Source organism: Botryllus schlosseri, chromosome 12 (assembly GCF_051294905.1).
Source record: "Botryllus schlosseri isolate E-star chromosome 12, Bs_hap1, whole genome shotgun sequence".
Lineage (NCBI taxonomy): Eukaryota > Metazoa > Chordata > Ascidiacea > Stolidobranchia > Styelidae > Botryllus > Botryllus schlosseri.
In genome coordinates this window covers 14,458,546-14,481,919 of record NC_137247.1, presented here as the reverse complement: position 1 = coordinate 14,481,919, position 23,374 = coordinate 14,458,546, and the positions used below count along the sequence as shown (strand labels likewise).

The 23,374-nt window shown below is 41.5% G+C and overlaps 2 protein-coding genes and 1 long non-coding RNA gene across 3 annotated transcripts in view; 2 read left to right on the top strand and 1 right to left on the bottom strand.

Annotated features, from left to right (window-relative positions):
- LOC145452878 (uncharacterized) overlaps positions 1 to 1,746 on the bottom strand; it is a 193,675-nt gene extending 191,929 nt beyond the window's left edge. The window contains exon 1 of the long non-coding RNA XR_013919573.1: positions 1,617 to 1,746. This is a non-coding gene — a long non-coding RNA (uncharacterized LOC145452878). The remainder of the gene's footprint in view (positions 1 to 1,616) is intronic.
- A 4,679-nt stretch (positions 1,747 to 6,425) lies between these two features.
- LOC145452872 (uncharacterized) lies at positions 6,426 to 7,255 on the top strand. Its single transcript, XM_080331010.1, has one exon. The coding sequence runs from the start codon at positions 6,587 to 6,589 to the stop codon at positions 7,247 to 7,249; it is 663 nt and encodes a 220-aa protein (XP_080187136.1). The 5' UTR covers positions 6,426 to 6,586; the 3' UTR covers positions 7,250 to 7,255.
- An 8,280-nt stretch (positions 7,256 to 15,535) lies between these two features.
- Positions 15,536 to 22,258, top strand: LOC145451996 (mitogen-activated protein kinase 14-like). Its single transcript, XM_080330213.1, has one exon. The coding sequence runs from the start codon at positions 18,568 to 18,570 to the stop codon at positions 19,690 to 19,692; it is 1,125 nt and encodes a 374-aa protein (XP_080186339.1). The 5' UTR covers positions 15,536 to 18,567; the 3' UTR covers positions 19,693 to 22,258.
- The last annotated feature ends 1,116 nt before the right edge of the window (positions 22,259 to 23,374 follow it).

The following is a 23,374-nucleotide window of genomic DNA, read 5'->3' as shown; positions in this document are numbered from 1 at the left end:
TGAACAGTTTCCAAAATAGGCCGTCAGTATAAGCCTAGGCAAAGGTGCTTTTTTAAAGATCGGCTTATCAAATTTTGAGCTGAGCCATGGAACATTTTTAAATTGGAAATGTAGTCACGGCCATAACAGGTTGAAAACCACTGAATGTGCAACCTGCTTGCGTGGACCGTCATTTCGGCTCATAAATAGTCTTATACGTGTGATATATGAACATAACTTGACGATGCACAATTTACACATTTTTGAAGTCATCATACTCCACCAGCTCTACCACTTACTCCGAACACTTGAGCGGAGAAAGGATCAAAGTTTTACAGTAATATATGGAAGAATCAATATAATTGACATAACTCATTCACAAAATTAACAGCCAGATGTACATAAACAACCATATATGCATATAGTAATGGCCCCGAAGTTGCATCGATTACCCTGTGGTGGGTCCAATATCAGTGATTTCTTGGGCGGGAGGGGGCTGAAAAAATGTTGTTTAGGTCCTGATGGTTAACCACACAAATGCACCAACCTAACATTATGGCAGGGCTGTCAAATACACGACCGGCGGGCAGAATCCTACCCGTCAGACGATTTCATCCGGCCCGTCAAGAAATCTGTTGAAGACCAAATGAAAATACAATACATCAGTGACCAGAGCACAGATTAGAGATGTTCCACTCCTGTATATCGTCGACATGTCATATTGACAGACAATGTTTTCATATATCATTTTAAAGCCCGCCAGCAGGCGCTAAAGAGTGCCCGCAATTTGAGCCAACCCTGTTCTAAACCTATAGTTCAGTTAAGTTCCTTCCAGTGTTGGGATGACTCGAGTCACCTTTTTTGTATGACTTGACTTGACTCGAGTCACTTTGCTAAAATGACTTGACTTGACTTGACTTGACGTATCAGAAATGTGGATTGACTCGTGACTCGGAGCAAAATTCATGAGTCAATTTCAAGTCATCAAGTAATCGGTGTCGATAAAAATCACTGTATCTTACATATGTTCGGATTGTTCGCGCAACGCTGGTATAACCCGTGAGAGCGACCAATCATTCAATGATCGTGCGTTTTACTGAGCCTCCATTGTTCTCTCACAAATAAATTGACCGCAAACGAAGTGATCGAAGTTTAGCCTACAGCTTACGTTGGGGTAAACTAGTATAATATAGTTCTATTTATGTTCTCTGTGCTTATACCTTTACCAAACTTCTTGTTTTATTGAAATTTAATTCGAATACAGTTAGTTTATATATTCCTAAATATTTGGCGCAGGCTCGAATTGTATCATATCAATTTGTAAATGGGTAATGTATCGCATCTAATCAATTTGTGTTTATTAATTCGTTTCTCTATGCTCTATTTTGGCTGGTAACTATAAACTGAGGCTATGGCTAGGCAGGGGCTATATGTGAGCGATACAGCGCCTTCTTGCATGTATATTTAAGTCTATATTGGTTCATCGGTTCAGAATCAATGACTACTCAATCTGTGTTTCAGACAGTCAGAAAAATGCAATGACATAGATATGCCTCACACTTCGAAAAGGCAACTTGACTTGAATTGTGACTTGACTCGTGACTTGACTTGACTTGACTCGACTTGACTCGAGTCACCTCCAAAAATCGAGTGACTTGACTTGACTCGAGTCACCTTCGAAAATCGATTGACTTGACTTGACTCGAGTCAAAATGTGCAATGACTCGAAATGACTCGTGACTCGAAGGTAGTGACTTGATCCCAACACTGGTTCCTTCGGAATTCCTTTTCATCCCAACGAATTCGGGAAGTATCTGCTTCAACGGTGATAGCTTTCGATGAAAGACTGTTGTCAGTCCTGCACAAAAGATCTTCAGATCTTCATAACCTTTGGAGGGATGGACTGCGTGCTGGCATCAAGCAACATCGAAAGAGATACTTCATATCAAACAATACTTCATATATTAGCACCCCTAATGGATGGGATGCTACTCACTGGCCCCAGTTGAAAAATCTCTGGTTTACATGCACGCTTTTTTTAGCTTGAAAAGCGGTCTTTTCAGTTCAAGTCGACGTTTGTATTAAAAATATTTTAAAATCCAACTTTTCAAAATGTATTATTTCTGTTATTTTTACTTTTGGAAGGTTGGGCAGAGGGTTGTTATGCATAGATCCAAACCTTTATATGTAGAGTTGCATTTTAAACAAATAACTTTTTAAAACAGTTTGTTTAAAACATGTTTGAAGCATTGTTTTAAAGTAATGCCTTGGTAAAAAAATTGCTTTTTTTCAAATGTTTTATAATTATGCCATAATTGTGTTTCGAAATATTTTCGAAAAATTGTATATGGGGAGTCTATCGACGATTTGCACTAGCACTAGATATAGTCAATGTATACGATATGGAATGGTCGGATCCCTCGAAATCGTCGTGGATTCAAGTGTTCTAGCACGTAAATATGTAGATCATTAATACGGAATGGGCATTCTGATGATGATAACCGCTGTATAACGATGTAGTCCGGGTTAAAGACATTTTTGGTCCGTTTATGACGGGGATTGGGAGCTTTTTTCGTGAAAAGAGCCATAATTACCCTATATTTTTATGTGTCAATGTTAATCCACTGAGATGCCGCAATTAAATATTCGTGACGTCGTGTTTTTAAAGAAAACGTTTTAAACGCGTCATATTTTAATCATGTTTGTTTTATATCGATTTTGATTTCAAATGCAACCCTAATTATCCAGTGTAGTAAACAAAAATAATGTTGCAGAGATACAGGGATCAATGTAGCGTTAAGTCTACCACAAGAACTTTGTTTATCCCATCCGTTGGCCGATGTCACTGCCTCGAAATGACATGAATATTCACTAATGGGCAATTGGCATACCCTTACCATCAAATGGTTCTAGTTAAAATAACACTAGCAGCAGGTTTGGGCATATGCCCACTATGACTAGATCAACTGGGACGCCCAGAATTGCTATAAGTACCACCATAGTGTTATACAATTGTGTAGACTGCAGTGATTGCCCACCCTGGCTCTCAGAGCAGCATGCGGCACCAAGGCAGCCTTCTTGCGGATCTGCTTGACATCTAAATATGCAACAAAATAAAATAGACGACCCTATGAATAGTTATGGTCAATTTCTATATATGCAGAGGTGGTCAAAGTAGTCAAGAAAGCTACTCAAGTAGAAGTAGAAGTAGCGACGAAAAAAATCTACTCAAGTACGAGTAGAAGTACTTCTTTCATAAGCAACCTAAAACTACTTGAAGTAGAAGTAGAATTGACTGACTTTAAATCTACTCAAGTAGGTAAGTAGTTGTGAAAACGATCGTAATTCGTTCGCATGGACTGTCAAAAGCTCCAGAGATGGAGCTATGCGGAAGGTGTAGCGAACTTGATTCATATTGATGCATCCCAGGAGGAGTCAAGTTTTGACAGAATAAGCACTAAGCAGTCGTCCACATCATGGGATGTAAATGATAGTATTGATATGAAAATGCGATACGAATCCTTTGTTTACTCGACTCGAACACCCCGTTTTAGATAATATCATGGCATGGCGCCCTCCCCCGTATTTCCCTTTCACAGTAAATTTGACCAAAATTCTCAAAAAAGAGGACAAAATCTCAAAAAGGAGGACATTTAGGCGTCCTCCGAGGATATTTTCAAAAACCTGAAAAAGGAGGACAAATCTTCCTAAAGGAGGACGTATGGTAACCCTAATTATAAGGCCCCTAGTTCAGTCGAAGAGCAATACGGAGAAGCTGTGTCGGATACGGCTCTAACACTTTTGCGCGATTAGTATACGGTAATTAAAAATATGGCAGACCGTAAAAATGCCATATAGTGTATAGCTGTATTTTCGTAAAATATAAGGCATTTCTACACTTGCTTTTATACTTCAACATGTATGTTCTCCAGACAAAAGAACTGAAACCATAATTAGAACTCAGCGCATAATGCTCGCAATTGAAAGAGAAATACAAATGCTACTTCTAAAAAGCAGAAAATATATTTCATGTCTTTTGTACAGAAAGTTTCAACAGTGGTCTGCTAAACAGGTCTAACGTTAAAAAAGTCAAATCCACTTTTCCAGATTAATACACGTCATGGACCGTTAGATTACGATATGATGAGTAAATGCTAGAATGCGAAACGGTAGTTTCAAACGTTATGGGGGACCATGCTTACTGTGATGAAATATGTGATATAGGCAACAATGCGGTGTGAACGGAACCATACAACCTGCTATCTAAATTATACTCACGATACTTTCGTTAAAACATATTTGTCAATCCATATCCAATGTGCGCGAAGCGCAACGAAAATTCTCGGTATTACATGACTTTTATGAAAATTATATGTTGGTACTACGTGAAAACAGTCCCGAAATTTCTTAGGCTATCTTTCCTATTGGGGGATTGAACTACTTCTACTTGACAAACTGTTAATAGCGAAAAGTAAGTAAGTAGTTCCCAAATATTACGAAGTAGAAGTAAAAAAAAAGATGTACTTGAGTAAGTAACAGTAGTAGAGGAAAACTACTTCAGTACTTCGAAAAAGTAGAAGTACTTCGTTACAGACCACCTCTGTGTATATGAATGTTAAAATGAGGGATATTAGTTATGTCTAAAACCGACTAAGGCCGCTTCTTGAAAACCGGAAATATAATTCTTGCAGACTAGCGTCAGGCTCATCGATGAATATCCGTCAGACAAGGATATATCTTGAGTTTCACTGGTCATATAGACCTTTATATATCGTCTCTGTGAAGAGTAAATTCCTACCAAATTTCACTAACATCAAAATAACGGCTCATAGTCAAGTATGAATTACAACAAGTCAAATATTACTCAGCGTATAGACCCCGCAAAGTTGTGCATTAAGTACTGCAGGGGTATCAAACATACGGCCCGCGAAGCAAGTTTGAGAAAATGAAAAAATACTTGTATTTATCCAGCACATATCTAACACATGCCTCGATTTTTAGGAAGAAATACTTCCATCAATTCTCAAGACAGTAAATGTCGAGTATGTTCATAAGCCACATTATAACTTCCCGGCAGCGGTGTTATGGTTTTACTCTATTCACCATTAGGAACCAAGTCGCTGGCATTCACATCCAATTCCAGAAAGGCAAAATATGCATACTGCGGTCAGAGCTTTGGGAAAAAATGGACCAAAAAGTAATTCTCCACAGAAGCGAAAACATTAATGCGAAACCGTTATACGCAGGTTACATTAAAATATTTGATGGGAACATTTTAGAATCATTTGACGATAGTCCGGCCCGCGAGCGATCTGAAGGTCTGATCCCGGCCCGCGACTCAAGTTGAGTTTGACACCCCTGAAGTACTGGAATTATAGGCCGTGTTGGAATTAGGCCCGAATATGTTAGAATTATTAAATACGTCCCCTAAATTTTCGCAGTCACCAATTTCCTGAACTCTACCGGTAAATCTGACCACGTGGTATGAGAGAGGATAAAAAATGAATATAGGAATATATTCAATTACCAATGTTATTGACGAAATTCAGTCATGAATCAGAAGTTTGAATGATCATTCTATGCGGGTGCGGGTACAAGACCAACGTTTGGGGAAAGGGTTGACGAAGTGCTGTATTATAGTCCTGATTCTGGCTAAAACCCACGCTAATATGGTGTAGATTACTGTGGTGGCAGATCCAAATGTTGAGTAAAGAATTGCGAAATAACCATTGATGCTCGTTTCAAGTAGGGCAATATAAGAATAATGTTGCTGGCAGTTGAACAAAGAACACACGCATGCCTATTGCCTGCAATCCACTTAATACAGATATTGCGATGAGCTGCCGTTACGAGTAACGACATGCGTGGTTCTTACAATCGCACTTATCTACACTACATGTATATCGAATATGAATTTACTACGTGTGGACATTTCGTTACACAAGGACGAGCAAAGCTATAATACTCGTGACGTAATGGTAATAATGAGCAGTGGAGTTTGCATATCTTACCTTTCTGCGATCTTTAACCTGATATCGCACTTTTCCTTCTTCACGAATTTGTCATAGTTGTCATAGTTCCTTTACTAGTCAAAAGCAATCGTTCTCTAACACAGAAATTGATTAGATATGCGAAATTATCTATGACGATTGCTTCGGATAACAAATCACGATTACCCCATGTCTGACTCTCACCTCCCATGCTTTGCTCGACGGAACTCACTGAGGGTACTGTTTTGGGCCTGACATGCTCGCCGACAAACAAAGTTGCGGATAACAGAGAACAAACAGAACGTGTCCACTGTCCAGAGTGTCCACCCTACAGATTACAGATCGAATATTTCAGAAGAAGCTTTGCTTGTAATGGCATGCTGTAGTATAGTAACCGGTCGATCGCTATTGCGTGACGGGTCACGTGACCGAAATCCTGCAAATAATCGATTACCAAACAAAGCCAACCAAACCAAGCCGAACTTGCCGAAGTAGATGTTGCTCTTACAATTGCATGCTACTTTAACGTATGCTCGACACGCAGCTATATATTCCACTGCAACAGCGGCCTTAAATTAGCGATATATGCACATGAAACGCCAATCGCGGGTTGAATCATGCCAGAGAAGTCAGATTTTAGGTTGTTGAATGAAGCAGACTTTGATACAGTATGGAAAATAATGGGAAATGAATTCAACAATACTGAGCCTTTATCGGCTAGAGTGAAATTGGATGCTGAATGTCCATACGTAAAGGCATACCGTGGTACGAAGATCAAGCAGGCTCTCATCCAGGGGGCGAGCATCGGTGTCTTCAAGAGACACTCACATGATATAGTCGGATGCGCCATAGTAACTTTGACGGGAGGAATGGAAATGGATGTAGTAGACCCACCACTTCCTGACATGGAGAGCGCACCTTTAAATTTTAGGCAGATCCACGCCCTCCTCGATAAATGCCACGCTAGTACACCAGCTTCTGAAGGTAAAGGCCTTTGCATGGATCTATCATATCTTGCATGTCGTCGTGATTGGGCTGGTAAAGGGATCGGAACTGCCCTTTTTAAAATGGTCGTTGAGACCGCCCGAGAGAAGAACTGCCATAAAGTTACAGTCACTGCGTTCAACCACTACGTTCAAAGAATAGCGGAGAAACTCGGCTTTACGTATGAGACGGAGGTGCTTTATTCTGAATATGTGGATCCGTTAACTGGCGATAAAATATTTGACGGTTTACCTAAGCCTCAGCAAAAGGCCTCCGTTATGATTAAAATATTGTGAATTCGGTTCGGTTCATTGGCAATTATCATCAGTTCAATACACCAGAAAATTCAGATACAATGAAAAGATAGGAAGATATCGAAACGACTTGGGGTAGTCTATGGAACCAGACACCAACCTTGGCCTAGGCGATGTTAAGAGGAGGCATGCACAATTGCACAATGCACATTGCACACTGAATGAAAAGTAAAAGAAGATAATATAAAAGGCATGTCACGGAGGTGTGATAGATAGGTCAGGTCGTGGTCCGGTATTATTAATAGCGGACTAGTATTCATTTTGTAGAATTGGGTGTATTTCGAGCGAGATAGTGTAATGGTTATGCGTCCGGCTTCTCGAGCGGTAGGTCGTGGGTTCGATCCCCGGCCGGGTCATACCAAAGACTCGAAAATTGGTATCCGCAGCTATCCTGCTAGGCGCTCAGCAATCACGGATAGCATGGAGGAGAAAAAAAACGGGGGCGCAGACTAGATGACCTAGCTATAAAGGCCGTATCGCAACTCCGTCGTCAAAGCATCTCGATGGTGCAGGCGAAAAAGAATATCATATCTCTCTCTCTCGACTTGAATGTAGACACGCTCGGCGACTGTCGGATAGACGGCAATTGCCAAATGTGTTATTGATCTCGCTCTCGCATTGAAGAGCGAACAATTGTAACCAATGATGCTTGCTTCGAAGGAACTATAACTGGAACAATTGAAATATGTCTGTCACATGATTACGAGACAAATGCAGCACGATGGGAATGTTCTAAAAACCAATACGTTCAAATTTCTCGAATCGACTTTTCGCGGCTTTCTTGAAAGTTAGTCCGACGGGCGCCAAATCTATGTAGTAAGGTGTAACGGAGACATGGTTCTAAAAATTTGTATAGTACGGCCCAAATCTGAGCGTAGTGGTATAATCCACAGCGGCAACAATAATGGGCTGCGACACCTCATTTGCATGAGCGGTGTCTTATAAAAAGCCTATAAGTCGTTCGTGCTACGGAATAATAATGAAGAAAATAGGCCTGGTATAGGGTCGCATCTCATAAACAATAAACAGACGGTGTTTTAAACAAATATGCCTGTAAAGAAATTCAAACGTTAGATAATTATTAGGGCCATTCAAAGTCATTAAAGTCATATTTTGTTCTATACATCAGTAAGTCCTGAAATCAATTTTAACGCAAAAACCGCATCGCTATATCGTATATTAAGAACGTTATGAAGTAATATAAAGTCATATTTTGTCAACCCATAGCAGCCCTCATTTTCCTTACTTAAGTCATTTTACGTCCAAATCGTAACTTCAAAGACTCTAACCTTCCACACTATATGAAACTGTACTACAAGAGTGGTTTAAAATAAAAAATGGATGTGTATTACTGTTAATGTTGCGTATGTTTTACTCTTTAGTTCTGTGAGTGACGTTGTTCGCATGTAAAAATACTGACGAAGTGCTGTTACGGCCCTGGTAACGAATTAATTGTACCTACGGGCACGCCCGAATATGTTTAATTAATAATTACGTGCCCTTTATTTTCCAATACAACAGCTCACTCAGCGCTACTGGTAAAAAAATCTGATTACGTGGGCTGAGAGGATAAAAAGTTTACATCGACATATATATGTAATTACCACCTATTCATTCATGCATTATAGAAAATCTTGGCACCTAGGGCGACCAGGACACACAAACTTTGCTGACCATCGAGGTCACGCTACGGGGTTCTTGGGGGCGAAGCCCTCAGAAGTTTGGTTTATCACGCTATGGGTGCGCAAGGCAATCGTTTTTAGGGGGGTTGACGAAGTGCTGTTACGACCCTCCCTCTTACTCATTGTCTTTATTACATTCCTTACAATATGAGGTAGGGGGGCGCTGGAGCACGATAATCTTTGAAAGGGGGCGCTGGAGGAAAAAAGGTCAAGAACCACTGTTCTAAACAATCGCAACCACGCACGGACCGTTGTTATGGTCATTGTGCCGCGCCGTTGCAATTGTTTAGAACAATGCCGATTTTCAGACTTTGAAGGCTATTTCGGAGTGGTTCCATTGCCTTGATGAAAGCTTAATGTATATCATCAGAATCAGCGCGACTGTGGCTTTCAAATAAGATCAACTTTATTTAATTTGAGCGCTCGGGTCGTCATCTATGGGATTAGCAATTACGCTCCCGTTTCATGCTATGAAGCGACAACAAATCTGCCGTTGTCGCATCACTCGACCGTGAGTCACGTGTTGCCCATCTATCCGTAGGTTAGTTATCTATAGTGGCACGGTAATGGCCAACGCCGATATGCCCATTTCTATTAATCTTGCGTATTTTTTCTTGGGGGAAGAGTACCCAATAATCAATATATTTGGCGACTTGAAATCGCGCAGGGACTTGAAATCGCGAAATTTTTTTTGAAAAAGTTGCATAAATTTTCAGAAAGTACGTTAAAGTTTAGGCAGTGGCTATTCGTCCGGAACCGGACGAATAGCCCGTAGCCGTAGTCCAGGCTATTCGTCCGGAAGTGTGTGACGTAACTATCCAAATATATGTTTTGTGTGACGTAACTGTTAAAAACCAACATACCGCATACTGGCATTATTGAGCATTGACGGACTTCGGCTGTTTATGTGTTTAGGTTATAGAGATGGGCTTAACCGATATTTTGCTGAAGCAGTTACGAGCTGCTACTTTTGAAATCTTAACTGTGATTTTTAACTGTTACTTTTTAGCAATTATATTGGAGGTAAAGCCTACGTCACAATTGACCGCTAATTTAGTCGAAAAAGTTCAAATGTATTAGTTTACTTCTAAGCTCGCCGAAATCAAACCTTAAACTAACAATTAATTATGATTGAAGTTATAATCATACGGAGTCGTTTAGCCTCGTCTTACAATAAAGCTAGGAGAAAATCCATTCATGGAGTATATTTACAGAACCGCCCATCTTGTGCCCTTCATGACAAATATGGATGTAATTTTGCAACCGAGGTTGTCGTGGTGGTTGAAGATAAGCACTGCTATTGTCAGAAGTGTGAAGTGGTGGTCCGGTTGAGACTGTAGTGTAATGGCACTCGCTTGTCGAATAATGAAACACATCAGAGAACTACCACGATAAATGTAGGCTATATTGAATGTTACGGCCATGTGCTTCAGTGCTATTTTGTTAACTGTGATTTGGGTTAGCAGGTAACTGCTACAGCTACTTGAAAAGCTTAACTGTTACTTTTTAACGGTCTGTTTTTTTTTTCACATCTCTATTAGGTTATCGGTAGCCTACATAATAGCGCCATTCTCTTAAATATATCGAATACATTGTTTGTATGGTAGCACACAGTGAATCTGACAGACACAGTACACGATGCTTGAGCATGAGCAGTGAGCACGCGGTACATCGTGCAGTGCAGTGATTTCCAGTCCAACATTGTCCACTGCTATGCGATGATACCATCCGAAGAAAAATTTAAGCAAAGTACCGCATCTTCTCTGCTATGCTACCGCTGCTGTGAACTTAACAATAAATAATCGCCGTCTTCTCCCAAAATCATCATCATTGGTTTATTAGCAATTTGATCAGTTCAATACACCACAAAATGCGATACAATGAAAAGACAGGAAGATGTCAAAGCGACTTGGAGTAGTTTATGGAGTCAGACACCCACCTCGGCCTAGGGCCTAGGCGATGTAAAGAGGAGGCATGCACACTGAATGAAAGTAAAGAAGATAGTATAGAAAAAAAACTACAAGAAATCGGGCGGCATGCCATGGGAATCGAGATCGATAGGTCAGTCGTGGTCCGTTAATCTTGAGGATGGACTGTATTTATTTAGTAGTAATTGCTTGTATTTCGACTTGAATGTGGACATGCTCGTCGACTGTCGGATGGCCGGCGGGATACTGTTCCACACATCAGGTCCGGTATATGTGATAGAGCGATGATCTTTTCGGTCGATCATATGATATTTGGACGACGTGGACGCGCGTGTGTTGTACTTGTGCGCTTTTGATTCCGAGGTAAAGAAGTCTTTGAAATATTCGGGGCAACGACCGCAGTGGAACTGATACATAAACTTGGCGATTTCTAGGTTCCGCATATCTTCTATGTTTAGGACGCCGAATCTCTTCAGCAGCGACTTGTTGGATGGGCAGCCAGACCCCTAGCTATGATTCGGAGTACTTTATGCTGTAGCTTTTGCAGTGGCTTGAGTGCAGTTTTACTGGCAGCCCCCCAACAGTAGGCTTACCATATTTTGGAAATCTAAAAAGAGGACACTTTTTCAGAAATTTTAGACTTGCAAAACCGGACAAGAATTCTAAAAATACCGTTTTCTCTCCACATTGCCAGGCGGATAACTAAAAAAAAGGTCATCTTTTCGCTCAGAGCTGAAATCACCTTTTTTCACTCCGAAATACCCGCCGAAGCTTCACTTCTGTGCTAATTTGCGGCATATCACTCGCAATTTGCTCTAAATCTGACCTAAATTTTCAAAAAAGAGGACAAAATCTCAAAAAAGAGGACAAAAGGGCGTCCTCCGAGGACACTTTCAAAAAAGTCAAAAAAGAGGACAAATCCTCTTAAAAGAGGACGTATGGTAAGCATACCCAACAGAGGATGCCATAATGTAACTTCGATTGGATTAAGGATTTAAAGAGTATTTGTGTGGTGTACTGAACCGATAAAAATGCGAATAAACCGAACTGATATTAGACCTGGTATTTGGACACTGGTTCAACTTGCCCTCTTTCCAGCAAGTCTGCTAGAAGATGAAGATATATATCGTAACCCGGGATATATCGCGTTGTGGATGGCTGTATTCTGTACCTCATGTACAACGACCAATTCCTTTTCATTGGCTGATGAAGGCATCTCGATGGTATTACAGACGCATTGCAATACAATTACACATTAGGATCATCAAAAAGTATACAAAAACTATGCAGCAAGCAAGGACAGAAGTCCACAGTCCCGCTGTAGCGAAAGGATCGGAAGATCATCATAGAAATGAATGCGAAATAATCAGTGTCAGTTCATACAGGAGTATTTGAGGGTATTGTGATAGAGAGCAACTGCGATAACTGTCAGAGTCTTCTTACTACTCGCGTAGTCTACCCACGTGGATCCTCCAATCGCCAATCCAATCTGTCAATTTTGTGAAGTATAGAATGCACGTTATATTTGATCACGGCGCTTGTAATTCAATTTCGTAGTAATTATCGTCGGGTGATACATTTTCAAATACACACACATAAAATGCGATATACAGGACATAATGTGATGTAATGAACAGAACAGACATTAGGATACCGGAAGACCATAGTATCTCAATCTGGTTTCCACCTCAGCTTGGTGTAGGTTCGTTCTTGATCTTGTCGCGTCTTCCATTTTCAGACAGCCCTTCTTTCTCGTTTTCATTCGATTCTTTGTTCCTGTATAGAGATTGTAGGATTGTACAATCTCTATAGTTCCGGTCCTTCAACTAGTCCAGTGCTTTTCAACCTTTTTCAGCTCCATTCGCACTTTTTTTGTAAAATAAATTTCATTCGCACTAACTAAACGCAAATTGTTATACAATTTTTATACATTTTGTTCAAGTGTGCAACAAATTGGCTAATATATGTAGCTTAAGCTGTCAAGTATCATTAAAAAGAAAACTTTTTTCGCTCGTTTTCATTTAAACTATTTCACGAAACCCCTTCTCGGCCCAAAACAAGTTGTTGGGTTTTGTACAAGAACGTATACGATCAAGGAGAGTAGGCACATTAGAACTCGCTACCTCATGATACGTTGCTCCAACTTCTGTCTCGCGAGTATATGAGCAGAACAAATGAACTCACGATACTGCGTGTTCTGCTCAATTGGTCAATCTAACTTTAGAATTCATAGCAGTTTAATAACAGTAAAGCAGCTACCACCAAAATCTGAGTTTTTGTAGCATCTTGCAACCAGAGCCTCACCCTTGGAAAGGAATTCATTTTAATATTACAGTTATATGGTACGATTTTACGGACATGTATTACATACAGAACGCGCACACCACAACAACACAGCTCTACAAAACATGCCTGACGCACGAGATAACAAATTCGGGCAAATTAAGTTCCTCTGCGTGTCGCAGTTGTACTACTGTTTATACTCAGATTGAAAGAACGGGACTATTCCATGCCGACAACGGAGCATATCCATATCGAAAGGTTTGGCCATCCACCATCGGTCATTTTAGACCCAGGTTTTGTCGCTGCTTATATTTTTGACAACGCATTTTATCAGCAGTTTGTTGGCCAAAATTTTACGTCTTCATGTGCCCCGACGCAGAAGGGGTTGGCCTCGAAATGAATGAGTCTCATAGGCCTGAACTGGCTCGTTGCACAACCCTCCACTAGTTCATTCCCATGGTCTTCAACCTTGTTTTACAAAAAAAAAAACAGTCGGACGAGTTTTGTCATTAAAATTATCATGATAAAACCATATTTTTTGCGTGTCTCGCTTATTGGCTACAGCAGTTCCCAACACAGTGACATTGGATATGTAAAACGATCGCAGGATTTTTTGCAATAAATTCAACAAATATTACGTACATATTAACAGATAGCTCTGGCACCGTGTCATCCCAAAATTATACACTTTGCGGTCCGTACTTCAATAACCCTTGAAGGGGGGGGGGGGCGTGGCGAGATAGCGCAGTGGTATAATCCGCGTCTGCAACACCAATGGGTGCGCGTTCGAGTCCGACCGAGGTCGACTTCAGAATTCCGATACCTAAGTGTTGGAGGTTTACCTAGGCTTCTCCTCGCCACCTCACCCGCGTAAGCGGTGTCTTACAAAAAGCCTAGAGGTGGGCCGTGCTATAAGTCGGCAGTGACGGAATATAATGAACAAAATCGACCTGGTGTAAATGACCATATCATCGTGGTCTACAAACACCATGAATACCACGAAAAAAAAACAACCAAACCTTTGAAGGGGTAAAAATGTGCGTTACAGTAACTTGCAAATGTTAGTATGGAATGATGGTATTTACAACTATCCTCGTGCCCCGCGCTAATCGAACAGTTATTAAGATAATATGGTGATTGTTTAGCGAAATAAAGCAGAAAGTCAATTTGACGTAATTTTTTCCAGCCTGTCGCGGGCTTAGACGGGCTGATATACTGTATGTCTGCCACTATACCAGCTTCGAAACCAGGCTTTTGGCTACATAATAATTATAGTGCGAAAATATTAATTCACTACGGCTTGTGGAGCTACGATTAGTGGTGCGTCGTTAGTTAAGCAAGTTTTTACAATTGCGTCGCCAATACAAAAGTTACACAGCCCTTGAATTTCCTATTGGGTTTATTTGAATTAGTCCATGTCTGAAAAATTAACCATTATTCACGATTTTCATTCGCACTTGATCCAGATTTTCATTCGCACTTGATCCGGATTTTCATTCGCACTATTCGCACCACCTTCGTCATTCGCACTGTAATTTTTTTCATTTGCACCAGTGCGAACCGTCACATAGGTTGAAAATCACTGAACTAGTCTATCTCGCTTATCGACGGCTTAGGACCGAGTGACACTGGGCTAAAGTACAGTAGCCCAGATAATCCTCGGGAAATTGAACCCAAGCCGCTAGCGTTGGCGGAAGAAGCTAGAGTACCCTTGTTTGGATAATAGTAGAGATAGGTTACCAGCGACGGTATTATGTTCCGGTAATATACAGCGATACACGAAACATGCAAACGTGAAGCAGCTGAGCCGAAGTCCGTTAACTCAGCAACGTCAGTATGCTGGCGGCGCATAATTACGTCACACATCCGTATGCTGGCGGTGCTCAGTTACGTCACATAGTTCCGGACGAATAGCCTGGACTATGGCAGCGGGCTATTCGTCCGGTTCCGGACGAATAGCCACTGCCTATAATTTATGCTAATTCACGAAATTATTTTGGGCCCCCTTTGAGCTCGGCCCCAGAATTGGGGTTTGGGGTGCGGCAGTTACGGCCTTGCTAAGGTAAACGGGTTTACCTCAGTGATCTGTGGTCTGACCCGGCCGGGGTTCGAACCCACGGCCTACCGATTAGGAAGCCTTATTATGCAGATATACAGCGACTGACCTCCTTGTGAACATACTGAATTTATTTTGAACATTACTGGCCGTTGATGAACATGATAACACAAATCCTCCTCGTAGAGAGTCTTCTTGTATTTCGATTGCTGACTTCAAATGCCAAATAATAGCGCTGACATCGCCGACATTGCTGACATCACCAATATATATCCACCCTTTTGAAGGCTAGAAAGTTGGCGAACAAAACTTCACCCTGTTGCTGGAGGTCTGCGGATTCGATTTTTGATTGCGGCAGGTTAAAGTTATTAGGGTAGAGAAATAGGAGCCGTTCGGACAGGCCAACGTGATCAATGGTCATCAAGAAACTGAATTGACTATAGCTCTCGCAAACGTATCGGTGCTTTACTTTATATTGCTTGATTGTCGCCGATTTCTGGACTATACCGGTACTCTTCGTCGTTGAGCAGACCTGGGCAGAGTGCGGCCCGTCGAGCTATTCTGTGCGGCCCGCGAAAGGTTGCTTGGAATTTGGATTATAAAACTTGCTTTTTGAATGACTAAAATCATAGGATGTATCAAATCAACAAGAAATTCGTTTACACTAAAGCCTTCTAATTAATATGCCACGATCCTGTATGGAATGACCCTGTGTCCCTGTGGATATACGCAGGTCACGCAGATAACGCAGGTATCACGCAGGTCTCACTCTGCATCATGTCTGGGGTGTGTTCACGTTGTTCTGGTACTCAGTTATCATGTCTGGACTAGAGTGGAATCGCTTGCAACGGCAAGCGCAACGTCACGCGAGCATTGATATCTGATCACGCCGATTAATAAAGTATGCTGACGTCACAAAGCGATACCAGAGTCCAGATCCTGAATAAGGCGCTTGTGCTTTACAATGAACGCAAGCAAGCGTGGCATTTGCGCAACAGCGAATATACCGCGTAACCCTAGTCCGGCGTATACCAGGTCTCTTTTAGCACATTGTGTCGTTTAATAAGTAATTCAGTATCGAATCAGACCGAAAAGTATTTCCGCCACGCAGATTAAATTTTTCAATCACGCGAGAAATCCGTCTGTCACGCACATCATGTTGTCGAAAACAACCACCGATTCCAGTCTGGTGTCTGGAGTGTTTTCGGGGTGTGTTCAAGTTTGTCTAATGATCTGGTATCACGCAGGCCTGATTGGAAACAGTGGTTGTTTTCGGCAATGAGAGGAGGGGTTTCTTACATAGAATAATTGAGGAATTTAACGTAAAGTTGCGCGTGACGTTACCACCAATTCCACTCTGGCACTCAGGTATCATGTTTGGAGGGGTCCATCTACTTCGTGACTTATATTCAACTACTAATAACTTATAATAAATATACTTGACTAATCGCAATTTCGATAATGTCGCGGCAATGTAGGGTTGTAGGTGCAATGTCATAGTGCTTCGTTTCGTATGCTGTGTTTAGTAAATATGGCTCATGTTAAATTGATTATTTCTTTAATTAATGGACAAGCGTTCAACTCAAATTAATATAAGACTCTGTCATTGATTTTCTGCATAGGCCTAGTTTGATTACTATTGCAATCACTTAGATCTTATTATTGCAATGATTCTAGTCGGTTCTGTGTTTTTCATGAAAATTCTCACGGTAGCCTTGCCATTGTCATTGCATGACATGAGAGAATGTTATAAATAACTTTTTGTCCTTAACTGTTTAGATCTTTGCAAACTGTATCGGGATATAATTTAATCGAAGCATATGTAACAATGTATTGGTTCGTTTTTAGTACCTATGTGCCTTTACCGCGCCATGATGATTTCAGAGACTGTTTCCCAACAAAATTGATAATTTACTGTGATGGGTCAACTCCGTACATCACTTGATCAGTGGTCTCACACTTTTTTTGCACTTTCAGACCTGTCCACGCCCACGAAATGGGATGGGAAACTTGAATTGTGTTTTAATTTGTTTTTATTTCAATATGCATTCGAAGTAGAATAAGTTGCCGAAACAACGAACATCATGCAAATCAGATATTCCAAAATTTGATTGCTCGCAAAATCAAAGACAACCTCAGCTTGTTAGTACCGTGACAGCTCCTTCTGGGGCTAATGGGAGACAATCAAACTCAACGCAATAGAACTTTCTTCGATTTCTCGTTGTGAATATAGTGTAGTGATACAGTACTCTCCATAGTGGAAACAAAGAACTGCAAATTTGAGTCTGACTAGACTCGTGAGGTCCTTAGTGTTGGAGATCTATCTTTGCCCCTCCTCCCCTTCTGATTTGCGTAAGTTGTGTCTTGTGAAGTGTGTTACATGTCAGTTGATCAGGAATCATAATAACGATTCATTACGAGTATCGGCCTTGTGGAAAATGATCACCGTAGTTGAAACTGTCCGTGAACATATGAGCATGCGACATTATAGCATGCTGCATTATAGCATGCGGCAATTGGGCATGCGACACATGAGCATGTAGGTTTTAAAAATTACGGGTTGGGGATGGATTTAGGGTTGGGTTAAGATAAGGCTTGGGGTTAGGATATATATAGTGGTTCATTTTAGGGTTATGTTTTGGGTTAGGGTTAGTTTTGGGGTGATAAAGTAACATGCTGAAGTGACACATACTAAAGTGAAGTGTCCCATGCTCAACTGTCGTTTTCCATTGCGTCGCCTGCTCATATGTCGGGAAACCAGTTGAAACACCATGAATACAAAAACAACAAGAATGTAATCCGTACTAATCAGAAATGCATGCCATCTCTGGTTATAAATCTCCTTGCATTTCGAATTCAAATTTACGGTTACATAGGCAGGAAAATGTTTCGCCACAAAAACGAAACCAATCCACCCCTCCCAACCTTAGTCCTACCAAGTATACATTGCACTGAAAATTTAAGCCTAAGATTAGAACTCACCATTTTGCTATTAATGTACTGGTCTGGGCCGGATGTAGCCTTCTGGATGAGAAGATCTGAATCCGACTCGAAACCCAAACTGAGTTTGTCATGGCGGGCTTAGCTACTAACAGAATAGGAGTAACTTATTTAACACAATTCACATCTTTCATCCCATTTATTTTTCCTTTTGAACATTTAGTGTATGAAATATTCTTGTGTCGCAGCTCTAAACACACATTCTTAGTGAATTTGTTGTGCATCCAGATTTGTTGGTTACATTGTTGATGGACATGTGATCGTTTTGAATGCTTACATTGTAGTAGGTGTACTGGCATCCGGTCGCTTTAGCTGTATTTATTTTTGTAAAGGTGACTCAGCTAGTGTTCTATGATGGCCTTTAATGTTGAGATGTCTTCGAGGGAGCGGCCTCTTCGCGACGGATTTTACAGAACAGAATTACACAGGACAGATTGGGAGGTCCCCACAAAATATATCGATCTCGTACCGATCGGTAGCGGTGCGTATGGATCCGTGTGCTCATCTATGAACACTGAGTTGAAGCTGAAGATGGCCGTTAAAAAGCTGGCAAGACCGTTTCAATCCGTAACCCACGCTAAAAGAACATACCGCGAGCTTCGAATGTTGAAGCACATGCACCACGAAAACGTCATCGGTCTGTTGGATGTGTTTACGCCGGCGGCGTCGGTGGCAGACTTTGAAGACCTGTACTTTGTCACTCATCTCATGGGAGCCGACTTGAATCAAATTATCAAGTCCCAGAAATTGACCGACGACCACGTGCAGTTCTTAGTCTACCAGATACTGCGAGGGCTCAAGTACATCCACTCGGCTGACGTGATACACCGGGACTTAAAACCCAGCAACATCGCCGTAAATGAGGACTGCGAATTGAAGATTCTAGATTTCGGATTGGCCAGACAGACGGAAGATCAAATGACGGGATACGTCGCCACGCGCTGGTACCGGGCACCGGAAATCATGCTCAATTGGATGCATTACAATCAAACCGTCGACATTTGGTCCGTGGGCTGCATCATGGCGGAACTGTTGACTGGCAAGACGCTGTTTCCAGGCACGGACCATATCGATCAGTTGAAGCGGATCATGAATCTTTGCGGCACTCCGAGTGACGACCTTCTAGATAAAATCAACTCAGACTCGGCTCGTACGTTCATTCAATCCCTGCCGAAAGTTCCACGCCGAGATTTCGTTAATGTCTTTGTCGGCGCCAATCCGAAGGCTGTGCAGCTCCTGGAGAAGATGCTGGTTTTGGACACGGGCGAAAGGCTCACGGCCGAGCAGGCTCTGCAGCACCCGTACTTAGAGAAGTTTCACGATCCGGACGACGAACCTGTTTCGGAACCGATAGATCAGTCTTTCGAAGACGCCGAAATGACAATCGAGCAGTGGAAAGCGCTGACGCACGACGAAGTCACTTCTTTCGTTTTTTCCCCTGATCTGATACTCGATTATGGAGGCGGAGATTACTAGAAACTCAACCTGACGCCAAACCGGGCTTCTGACGAGGCGTTTGCGTTGTTGTGAAAGAAACTGCTGAACTTTTCGTCGCGAAATCCAGAGAACGGTGACCTATTTGAATCGCTAAATTTCCTCTGTCCGTCGTGTCAACAAACTTTCCAAGCCGAATATCAAGTTAGCCTCGGCTCAGGTGATTATAGACAGTTTTTTGTGACATTTAATGCGATTGGCGGGTCTGTGCTTGTATTCTGTAAGTAGATGCGAAAAAGGTTTTGGGGAATTACGGTAGCTATCTCTCCTCACACGGTACTGTAGGATTATTCGATAGGTGCGCTACTAATTTTGACTTGAAAATCTGAACTCGGAACAAATCACTTCTGGTGACCTACATCGATGTCATTTAGTATTCCATCTCAACCGCCGACCATCAGCGAATGGTGTCCTTTACACTCACTGGTGACTAATTCATCGCACAAAATTTGGTGATTTTGTAAGAACTGTACATTGTAATGCGCCTGCTTTAGTTTTGTTCAATTTTCTGTAGAATACGTCAAACATGGTCCTGTCCTGTGAGTCCTGCGATCGGAATCACCCTGTTACCAGTCGCCGGCTTAAGTCGGCTCCATTCCCTTGAATATTAATCACTTCGAGTGATGACACTTCACCTAGTCCCCCCGTCCAGAATGTCTTTGCTTTTTTCCAATCAGACTCTGGGTTCACTTGAGTAACGACCCAGTATCGGACGGATTTCATCCAGGTTGCCTTCTTCGGACTGAGCCTGAGCACCAGCCGTGTCTTGATAATTTCAATGATGGTATGCGTTATGAACGTTATCTTTTTATGAATATGTTGATTTTAATGTAGTTGCTTATCCTGCTCTCCTATTTCCCAATATCTAATGTAGGCACTCAGAGCTCGATGGATCATCATCATTTTATTAAAATTTTTATCAAATCAATACATCACAAGATCGCGATATAATGAACAGGTAAGAGGGTGCCGAAAAGACTTGGAGTAGTCTTTTAATCAGACACCGACCTTGGCCTGCAGCTTGGCTAGATCAGTGGTTCTCAACTTTTTTTGTCTTCGCAGACCCCTGTTGGCCGTCACGCCACGATACCCCTGCCCCCCCCCAAAGTTTTATTTTAAATTTAGCTCAATTATTGTTCAACAGTCATCTGCCTTGTTTGTTTGTTTTGGGGTGTTCATGGTGTTTGTCGACTACTATGGTCATTTACACCAGGCCGATATTCTTCTTATTTTCCGTAACTGCCGACTTATAGCATGGCCCACCTCTAAGCTTTTTGTAAGACACCGCTGACGCGGATGAGGTGGCGAGGAGGAGCCTTGTGCAAATATTAACTGTAGGTGTGGTGATAAACAGCACCAAAATGACTTGTCTTGAAAATAACATCATACTATTCATGTGGAAATTGGGTGAACTTTTATTATTTCAAAGCGAATTCTGCAACTGCATTTTTTTAAATACGTGGTCGTGTCTTGAAAATCAACGCCTTCGATTTGATATGAACTAGGGCCGAAAATCCATTTCCCCAAAGGTAGGTGGTGGCGAATGCAATAATAATGCGAACCGCTTCGGACGACGCCTTTGTGTATGATCGCAACAAATATGGCACCAAAATTGAGAAACAGATATTTTAATGAACATGTAACATCCAGCATGGTCCTTTCTATCTAGCAGCTCATCTTAAAGTTATTATGGAATAGTGGGTATGTATATCGCAGGAGAAAATGGATTTTTGCGATTATTTCGAAGTCACCGTGATTGACTTTAATTCTCCAACTTTTTTTGTTTTATCGACTATCTCCAACAAAACATATGTTTGTATCAGTAGGCTATTGGCAAGTTAGCAATTAAAATGATTTGCACAGTAGAATATTTCATCTCGGGCAGCCATTCTGTTGATGTGAGCATGGCCTACTAGTAGTCTTTAGTAGGCCATGATATGAGTCTTGGAGTTTTACCAATAATGAAGCGCTTTTATGAGAATTTATGACTTGTAAACTTGGTTTAATGATGTAGCCTCGTGATATTCCTACTTGAAAAAATACAAATTAGGTTATCTATTATTCACTTCAGAGGTTTCGCGGACCTCCTGACAATGCTTCTCGGTCCCTGGTTGAGAACCACTGAGCTAGATACTAGCCGCACACGTGTTTGTGGTTTTTATTGAATTGCGAAAATAGTAGATTGAACAATGGACATGTCCATAATGAGCGTCCTGCTTCTATGCCGGTCAATGTTTTTAGCACTTTACAGCGTATAATCGTGTTACTGTTTCGATAGAAATCCGTAATTTTTGTATCTGAATGCCAAATCAATCTGTATTTCATAAAATATCACTGGGCAGAGTATATAATTTTATGGCAAAATTTGATCGTCCAGCTGGGACGGTCACGGCCGCCAGCAGTCAGCGAGCTCTTTGCATTGTGATTATCATTTGCTTAGATATTTTCCTTGTATTATATATTTACTCGATTCTGGTTGTTACAGCCACCGGTGGCTGTTGGGTAGGAATGTTTTGATCACGCCCAATACATTTCTATTCAACATTCATTTGAACTACTCTCCGGTAGTGGGTTTGCGTTGGATCACGAGGCAAGGATGCTGGCAGTGCGGATAGGGAATGGATAGGCCTGTCGTCCAATAGTTCCTAGACTTCCTACTACATTATCCACTCCACTCATGCATTCGTAGCCTTGAACCGAAAAAGACTATCGGAAATTGCGATCATGGTAGTGGTATTTTTCACCTGCATACAGCCGTTTTCAATTTCAATGAACAGCGGAAGGACGTCTGATTCATGAAAGCAATTGTTTTTGAGATTTTGCAACAACGCAGCGTTTACAGTAGTTGGCCTATCGTAATTCAGTTGCTTTATGTCGAGTGTCGACTCGCAAGTTCTACTCCACATATTTACTGCGACGTGATGCATGTTTGTTCAGTGTTCACTCGTTCAGCGTCGCTTTGTTAAGATTCGCTTATTGCATTGTGCCCATTTAGGTGCGAGATTGGACTTGAAGGTGGTTGTTGATTGTTGTTTCGTCCGCGACGTGGCCGTGTTGTTAATTGAAATACTCAGAATAATCTAGTAACCGAGTGTTTCGGGTACTCGACTTTGCCCAGTTGTGTTTTTGCTTGGACGAACATTAACGGGCAGAAACATTTTGTTATTCGCTGTTCATACTGGTGTCAGGTGAATCGCTTAGAAAGGCGATACTGATGTCTGAGGAGCACTGATGGTATAGGGTAGAGTGAGGCAACACGACTACCCTAAGCGGGAAACGTAATAATATCCACCCACCACCAAATTAGTCAAAACGGATTGAATTTCGGAATTTGGGCGTGAGATATCGTCCCCACTCTACCACGATCGTCCGGAAAGTCCAAGTATCAATCATATGTACAATTATCATTCATCTATGCCCATCAATTTGACGTTTTGCGATTTGGGTGGGGAAAACGCCTCCATTGGCTTTTTACCCCGTTATACCCTACTAAATACCGCATATGCCAGTGCCCTTCAACCTTTTTCGTCGTGGTACACCCTTTTAACATTTTCTCAAAGACGCATTTCGACTACATATACAATACGTCCGCATTCCAGCGGGGAGTCACCATGGACGACAAATACTCATATGAAATTTGCTGCTGGGAACTTAACATCGCGGA